Here is a 9,786-nt window from a genome sequence, read left to right as displayed (position 1 = left end):
ATTATTATTATTATTATTATTATTATTATTATTATTATCATCATTACTTGCTAGGCTACAATCCTAGTTGGAAAAGCAGGATGTTATAAGCCCAGGGGTCCCAACAGGGAAAATAGCCCAGTGAGGAAAGGAAATAAGGAAAACTAAAATATTCTAAGAACATTAACTACATTTAAATTGAATATTTCCTATATAAACTATAAAATCTGTACCAATACTGGACTGCATGCAATGCAGTGTTGTGGTGGCCTACTGGAAGGTCCCTGTCTACCGTTCGGGTGGACGGGAGATCGAGTCCCTCTCAAACTAGATAATTTCTTGCTGTGTCCACAACCTCACTATCGTTGTGATCTAAGGATGAGGGGTTTGGGGGAGCCTATAGGGTTACCTGCTGAGTCATCAGCAGCCATTGCCTAATCCTCCTTGTTCCTAGCTTGGGTGGAGAGGGGACTTGGGAACTAATAACATGAATAATATGGTCAGTGTCTAGGACATTGTCTTGCTAGCTAGGACATTGTCACTGTTCCTTGCCTCTGTCATTCATGAGCAGCCTTTAAACCTTTAAATGCATGATCAGAAAAGGGAAAATTAAAAGTCCCTAATTCCTACTGAATATCTAAACACTTCCTTTTACTTATTAATAAAATTATAACTTCCTATACCATGAAATTTCCTTTGATGGCCTGACTCCTAAAATAATAAATTAAAGAATTACCAGAGCTAAATGTAAGAAATAGAATCGATGGCTTTAACTATCTTCGTGTACAGAGGATTTCATAAACGTCAAATATTCTTCTCATACATTAATTTCGAATTCTATAGCTATTCTTGTTTAAGTTGTATCAAAAATCATAATCTAAAAGACATTCACTGTGTATGTTAAAAATACCCAAATCTTACTTTAATCCATTCTAAGTCCTTTCCAATCCCAATTGGTACTTTAATTTCCTTTTTATTATTATCATTATTACTTGCTAAGCTACAATCCTAGGTGAAAAAGCAGGATACTATAAGCCCAGGGGGCCCCAACAGGAAACATAGCCCAGTGAGGAAAGGAAACAAGGAAAATTAAAATATTTTAAGAACAGTAACAACATTAAAATAAATATTTCCTATATAAACAATAAAAACTTCAAAAAAACAAGAAAAAGATAAATTAGATAGAATAGTGTGCCCGAGTGTACCCTCAAGCAAGAGAACTCTAACCCAAGACATTGGAAGGCCATGGTACAAACGCTATGGTACTACTCAAGACTAGAGAACAATGGTTTGATTTTGGAATGTCCTTCTCCTAGAAGAGCTGCTTACCATACCTTTATGTCGATTAAACTCAACCTCTAATTTTCATTCACATTCATCCTCATTTTCATCACTCGTCTCTCGTATTCCCAATCCAGATTCCTCGTCATTAACATCTGACACTTCTGATGCTTTAATATGTTATTCATATGACATCACTTGAGGACCACAGCGAGGGCAAGGCACTTCATGACACGATTAGATGTTCCAGCCATGCGATCATGTATGCAGCAGACACCTTTCCACGGACACTGTAACCATTCTTAATCAAATGATACCTTAAGAGCTTTGTTTGATTGCTTTGTATGTATGCTCTGGATGTTTAATTGAAAAAAAAATCTTCGAGTATGCTGAAAGAAGCAAAATACTAATATTAGTTTTATTCCAATATATGTATATATATATATATATATATATATATATATATATATATATATATATATGTGTGTGTGTGTATGTATATATATATATGTATGTATATATATATATATATATATATATATATATATATATATATATGTATATGTGTGTATATGTATGTATATTTATATATATATGTTTATATATACATATGTATATATGTATGTTTATATATATAAATATGTATATATGTATGTATGAATATATATATATATATATACATATGTATATATATATATATATATATATATATATATATAAATGAAAGTGGATCTATTTCGGGGAAAAAAGTCAACCCAAAACCAAAATGAAACTTTAACATTCAAACTATATACCAAGATTATAGGTATTCTCACCAGAACCCTCCTTTACAATAAAATAAATTACGAAAAAGAGGAACCACAAAATGAACGTTATAAGCCAGTAAATATAACATGGCAGGGGAAGCCCATTAATTTCGAGACAGCCTTTTAACCCTACTCTCTTTTGAGTGACTCTCATGATGTCCACATAGATGCAGATGTTTTGTATTTCATTCATTTCTATTATTGAAATTTCGGTTAAAATCGCCAGTGAAGTGAGGAAATTTGGAAACAATTAAGAAATCAAATAGATTTCCACATCTCTATTACTAAGAAATAAATGTAAGCAACGGCTCACGGAAACATTAAGTGAAACCGTAAAATTTATTACAGCGATGCCCAATAAAATACACGAGAAGAAACTGATTTGTAAACACGCTCTATCTACTTTATAGACCAGTAATACATTTCTAATTCTATGGTGTCTCCGTTAGATATTCTACTGTTCAAAACTCAACTTCCTGCTATGTAATGACATCAAGGTTCAATTTCTTCGGATTAGAAAAAAAAAAAAAAAAAAAAATATATATATATATATATATATATATATATATATATATATATATATATATATATATATATATATATATATATATATAACTATTTTGGGGTGATTGCAAGGTGATATAGTAGTTCAAAATGAAATCAACATATTACCATCCAAACTCTTAAGTATAACGAATGAATGTGTTTCGTTCGACGAATTTGTAATTAATGTCACCTTTATTAGTTTATGAGAGGTGTATACATAAGGAAATGGAAGATTCCTAAAGATATATATATATATATATATATATATATATATATATATATATATATATATATATATATCTTACTAAGCTACAGCCCTAGTTGGAAAAGCAAAATGCTATAAGCCCGAGGGCTCCCACAGGGAAAATAGCCCAGTGAGGAAAGGAAATAAGGAAACTACAAGAAACGTAATTACCAATTAAAACAAAACATTTTAAGTACAGTAACATTAAACTAAATATTTCCTAAAAAAACTAAAAACTTTAAAAAACAAGAGGAGAAGAAATAAGATAGAACAGTGTACCAAAGTGAACTCTACCCTAAGACATTGAAAGACCATGGTACAAAGGCTATGGCACTATCCAAGACCAGAGAACAATGGTTTGGTTTTGGAGTGTCCTTCTCCTAGAGGAGATGCTCACTATAGCTAAAGAGTCTCTTCTACCCTTACCAAGAGGAAATTAGCCATTGAATAATTACAGTGCAGTAGTTAACCCTTCGAGCGAAGAAGAATATTTTGTTAATCTCAGTGTTGACAGGTGTATGAAGACACAGGAGAATATGTAGAGAATATGCCAGACTATTCGGTGTATGTGTAAGCAAAAGGAAATGAGCCGTAACCAGAGAGAATGTCCAATGCAGTACTGTCTAGCCAGTCAAAGGACCCGATAACTCTCTAGCGGTAGTATTTCAACGGGTGGCTGGTGCCCTGACCAACCACTACCTACCTATTTACCTATATATAGGTGAGAGAGAGAGAGAGAGAGAGAGAGAGAGAGAGAGAGAGAGAGAGAGAGAGAGAGAGAGAGAGAGAGAGATTGATTTAAAGTTTTCAGGCATGAGAGAGAGAGAGAGAGAGAGAGAGAGAGAGAGAGATTTACGATAGTTTCGTCGAGGGACTTCCGTATACATTTCAAGGGGGTACTGATCATTCATGGCCTGATGTTCTCCCTCCCTCTCTCTCTTCATAAGACCATGAAGTCAACTAACTACCAGGTACCTAATCCACTTCTTACACCAGTAGAAGCATAATAGATTTTACTAAAGTAAACGTGTCCTTGCCAAACTCAGTACCCTCTTTGAGAACCTAAAACGGTCTACTTGTTTGTGCATCTGTCTGAGAGAGAGAGAGAGAGAGAGAGAGAGAGAGAGAGAGAGAGAGAGAGAGAGAGAGAGAGAGCACGGTCTGTGGAGGAAAATAAACATACCCCAATCTGTCTCTGATAGGTCAAACAACCGTTTGTAAACCTCCATATTCCCAGCATTCATACTTATATCACAAAGGATATCTCAATCCTGCCATCCTGCCAAATCCTGTGAGGCTATCACCTCTTATGCAAGTTTATTCGACTGCAAAAGCATCCAAGCATGAGCACGAACGACCGGCCCTTAGTAGAATCATAAAATCCTGATATGGTAACGATTCTTGAAGAGGATCCATGATATCTCTTCAAATCTTACCCCTTCCATAAAGCAAGACAAGACTGGCTATTTGTAGCTACCTTTATAAATTTTGAACAGTATACTCAACCGCCGAAGCCGCATTACCACACTACATTGATAAGGAGAATATTTCATAAACTATTAGCATTTTCTCAAGGATGGTGGAGCGATTGGCGAAGTGTCAATAAAACCTCCCGATGCTGTTTTGTATCATGCTTTGTATGTCATTCTAACCACGGTTGAGATCCAATACCTAGACCGCGATTCTAACGACCTTCGAAGTTTCGAGTTGTTACGCTCCCAGAACAGCCAAGGCATTCGATTAAGAGAGCTTACATATTAACACCGAAATTTAACATGTTCATATTAATGCCTTTCAGTCACGTGACAGCTAAATAGTAGGGTTTTGTTCACCCTTAACCGAACAATTATCAAACAAGGCCTAAAACTCTCACCTTGGTCCATGAATATATTATATAGAAATTTGTAATTTTCGTTCTTTTGTTTGATTGAAATCACCAGTAATTTATTGACAAAAAAATAAGTGATTTTACTATTAAAATGTGTATTTACTTAATGCCTGAATCCAGAATTCTCCAGAATCAAATGCATATTTTGGCGTTTACTTTTCTTTAATGTAGTCGTGACGCTAGATAAAAAATTACGTTCTCAGCCTTCGCCCTTGTTAATGAAATCTACTGATTTAGGGCGAGGAGTCAAGATAGCTATGGTCTCCTGGACGAAGCTCGGCCTACAAGATATCAAAAAATGAACGAGAAGGCATAAAAAGAAAATATATTCTTTCGATATCTATTTTCAGCTAATCAACCGTTCATTCAAACGTCACATAAACAGCCTTGGGAAATAACCCCTCGGCGATGCTTATCTGCTCGTTTATTTTCTCCGTGTCCTCTTATCGTATCACATGAACAGTAAAGAAGAATCTCTCTATATAAGACTCAGTATCATAAGCAGGCAAATTTGCATATATAACGAAATGCAATGTATTTGTACTGGTCACTGCTGAAGACCTGTCTGAATCTTATGTGTAATTATTATTACTATTATTTCTCAACATCCATACTACTATTATTACTTGCAATTTTCAGGTGACAGACAACTTCGAAAAAAAATGGAATAATTTGTACTGTAAACATTTAAATGAAAATAACAACAAAATAAACCATATTATAATTATTAAAAGCAAGATTCTATAAGCCCAAGGGCTCCAACGGGGAAAATATCCAGTGAGGAAAATAAGCAAGGAAATAAATAAACTACAAGAGAAGTAATGAAAAATCAAAATAAAATATTTCAAGAATGGTAACAACATCAAATTAGAGCTTTCGTGTGTGTGTGTGTATATATATATATATATATATATATATATATATATATATATATATATATAGCCTATATATATATATATATATATATATATATATATATATATATACAGACTATAAAAACTTAAAAAAAAAAACAATAGGAAGAGAAATAAGATAGGAGGTTGTGCCCGAGTGCACCCTTAAGCAAGAGAACTCTAACCCAAGACAGTGGAAGACCATGGAACAGAGACTATGGAAACACCCTAGATAAACATGTCTGATAACCATGCTGGAAAATTTATGACAAACAGTAGTGGTTGTTCAAGATGAACCAAATCTTATTCATGATTGCCTAACAAGATTTAATTGAGATGCTAGTAATCAAGAAGACCATACTATGTACCAAATACATCAAATCGATTCTTCGATGTATTCCAAAGTTTAAGATTTCCGGTAATATGTGTGCGTAAGTGCGTGTGTTAATAGACCTGATTAAAGGGTCTTTCATTCACAAGGATTAACCCTAGCACATAAATATGCCAAGATGATGAGGCTTTGGACCCGGACCTCTTTTTTACCCTTAGGCAATAACCTGTCATTTAGCGTAAAGTTCTGATGAGAGGCAACACGATTCAAGTCATAGCCATATCTATAACCATCCATCTACTACTTAACCAACCAATTTATTTCTCGTAGTCAAAGTCTACATGTGTAGGCTTTGGACGAACACGATTCTATCATTATCATAATTTTTGTTGTAGGCCAAATTTATTTCTTTTAAAGTGAGAAAACGTTATACAAAATAACTTTCTATAACATTTCTTAAGTAAATTTATAACAGAACAAATGCCAATCATGGGCACTAGTTCTAAAACTACATTAAACAAAAATAATTTAATTGTTATTATCACTAGCAAAGCTACAAACCTAATTTAGTTGGAAAAGCTGAATGTTATAAGCCAAAGAGCTCCAACATGAAAAAAAAATAGTCAAGTGAGGAAAGGAAGTAAAGAAATAAATGAACTACAAAAAAGTAAGCAACAATTAAAGTAAAATATTTCAAGAACACTAACAACAATAAAATAGATCTTTCATATATAAACTATACTTCAAAAAACAAGAGGAAGAGAAATAAGATAGAATAAGTGAGCCTTGGTGTACTCTCAAGCAAGAGAACGCTACCCATTAATCCTAATTTCTTTTTACAGGTTTCACCATCCTCTCTGGAACCCAATTCTTAAAATGAAGACCTCAACATGATTACAAACGCTGGACACTAAACTACATCTTACCCACCTGGAAATGGAATAAAAGGGAATAGATATTTTCAATGAAATTTTGGTAAATATGTTAAAATCGTTTTTCATGATAGTTATAACTATAACTATATATAATGAAACATAATTATCCTCAAACCTATAGATCATGGAAGGAATTCCATAAATATATATACCAAAACTTGCTAATCCGTAAATCATAATTCAACTGAACAATAACTTGGTATGCCTACTGGCTAAACAGAACTAATCCTTATGTAAGCACAATATGCTCTTAATATAATGTGCCTTGTTTACAGCTGGGCTATCGCAATGGTCTCTGTGCTTGCGATATTCATCTTTCTCCCAAATTCAGGCGTTGAATATACTGTACCACTGCACTTGAGCCCCATTAATCATCAGGTGGGTCCGAATTTTTCAACATCATGATTGCCTTTTAGCTATGCAAAGAGAGTAAGTAATTATTGCTAGACACTCAAGTAAGTCATTACGTTAATTTAATCTCCCTGGTCCCCAAGAGCGGTGCTCTTTTCGTAAGGATGATCTTACAATATTAGCAAAGATTCCCATAGACCTATGGTTGCTGAATACCTTATCAGTGATTTATTCTAGTTGTAAGTTATCCAGAATGAAGTTAGGTCCTGTGATAAATATTAAATTAGTATGTTTTGGGCACCAGACACTCCAGCCTCCATCCGTTACTAGTTTATAAAGCTCATCTACAACTCTAGGCGCAATTCTCGACTACAAATTCTGCTTTGAGAAACGTTCAGTCTACAATATATGGTAGTTGAACAAATAAATGTCTATTGTAGAAATTATCATATTATTTTATCATGATAGGCTTATGATCAATTCTGTCGTATGTTTTGTAATAATCTACAGTACACCAGGAATGTTCGATTACCCTTCTGTGCTTGCTTTATAAAATCTTAAAAATTGTTATGATAATCTTTTGTATTGCATTTTGGATTTTACTTACACCAACAAAATGCTCATCTATGCTATTAACCAGCCTTGCCTTCCTGTCTTTGAGGGTCAATACCGTAAAGTATTCCAAGATTCTACTGCTCTTACCGAATTATAAAATGTGCATCCCAGTCGTGTATACGAGTAAGTTGATACCTGGCAAGTGCATTCAACTCGCTGCTAATGCTTAAATCTTGTGAAACATACTTGCACGAGTTTCAAACAAAAATTTAAATCTTATTAGTTTTTTTTTCCTGTTTTTTTTTTTATTAGGTTAAATTCTCGATTCAAGCCATTAGATTTGTTGCATTTTGCTCTTCCAACTAGGGTTGTGGCTTAATAATTATAATAACAATATTGATGTCACTTTATAATATAATTACTACTAGGCCTAGGGAACGAAGATTTGCTTGTCAAACTCACCATGATCCAGTGTTGTCTCGATGCATGGCCAAACTAAATCCGAACTTGCTTTCGGCGGGTCCTCTGTGCATGACAAAATGATCTGTCTCGATATTGAAGCTCAATCCAACGCCCACAATAACCAAATAGAAAATCCACGCCCGCATGCGGGTCATGGGCGTTATGTTTCTTAAAACCATAGTGCACTACCACAGGACTTAAGTTACAGGAATGACTATTTTCTTATTTAACAGTGATTGTGATGCAGTTTATGTCAATACATATCCAGCGTTATAATAACGGAGTAAAGACAGCAAAAGTTTTTTTGTCGAATGTCGTTGATTGACGAAACACAAACAAACAGTTCTGACCGAGGCGTGCACTTCATTCAGATCCGGAGGAGCTTCATCTAGCGATGTTACCTTCACAACAGCATCTGGTCAACTGAGCGACGAAAAGAAAACTCCTTCGGTTCGGAGTATGCCAGTCTGAGTCTGAAACTTGCCGCCTAGTCACCACTAGAGGATTTGTAAAATGATGATACCGGCATGTCTTTACGGTTTCTTTTCTTAATTTTTTATTCCCGGATTTTATTAAGCTGAATGTTTTTCAATAACGTAACGTTACCCCTCTCCTCTAGATTGTAATTATTTGTGCGAAAGAGATATAAACAAGATATTTTATAAGAGATGCAAATCACTCTCAGGGCAGGCTATAACTATCGAGTTGCCAGCTATAAGTATATATGATTTTTTTATACGCCACCCGTCCACCTGTCATCAGTCTTGTTAAAACTCGTCATATATTGTTATTTGCGTTAGCATATTATATTGGGAGTACTTTGTGTGAAAGTTATAATATTAGTTAAACCCAAGAACGAATCATAATTTTGAAATAGGTGAAAGCTTTAAATATATTTACAAACAAATATCAGACTAAACGCGCTTCAAAGATAATAAAGAGAAATATATATATATATATATATATATATATATATATATATATATATATATATATATATCCTAGCTTATTCTAGCAGCAAAATACATAGTGAGAAAGGGTCTAATTAAAATAGGAAAATGCAAAAGGTAAAGGCAAACAGAGATGCAACATCCACTACAAACAACATACAAGATGACACAAGAATTGCGACAATAATAAATATAGCAATAAAATTCTACCCTTCAATAATAAACAGCATATCGGCAGTTAATAATTTATCAGCAATGCATTTCTCTTATAATAAGGGATAAAGCATCACGAAGAGGAACAAAAGATAACAGAATCGTAGGCCTATAAGAAGGGCAAGTGAGTTTCAAGCATTTCATAATATACAGTACTTCAGCGTATGCAGTATTTAACACAAGAAGAACAGAGTAAGATATAAAAATCAGATAATTTCATACTCGGAAATTAATCTAATTCGGAGTTAAACTCTACATTTCCTCGATCAGGAGATGTAAGAACTAGGCCTATAAAGAAACACAGCATCAATAATAAGAACTAGGCCTATAGAGAAACACAGCATCAATAATA

The 9,786-nt window shown here is 33.9% G+C and overlaps 1 protein-coding gene across 1 annotated transcript in view; it reads right to left on the bottom strand.

The window, feature by feature from the left end:
• The window catches only part of LOC137657682 (integrin alpha-PS2-like), a 292,460-nt gene extending 283,755 nt beyond the window's left edge, over positions 1–8,705 (bottom strand). Inside the window, 1 exon segment of the mRNA XM_068392086.1 lies at positions 8,272–8,705. Within this exon segment, the coding sequence (XP_068248187.1) occupies positions 8,272–8,450 (179 nt within the window). The 5' untranslated portion in view covers positions 8,451–8,705.
• Positions 8,706–9,786: the final 1,081 nt, after the last annotated feature.

This window comes from Palaemon carinicauda, chromosome 1 (assembly GCF_036898095.1).
Source record: "Palaemon carinicauda isolate YSFRI2023 chromosome 1, ASM3689809v2, whole genome shotgun sequence".
NCBI lineage: Eukaryota > Metazoa > Arthropoda > Malacostraca > Decapoda > Palaemonidae > Palaemon > Palaemon carinicauda.
The sequence above is the reverse complement of the archived record's forward strand: the minus strand, read 5'-3'. Positions and strand labels throughout refer to the sequence as shown.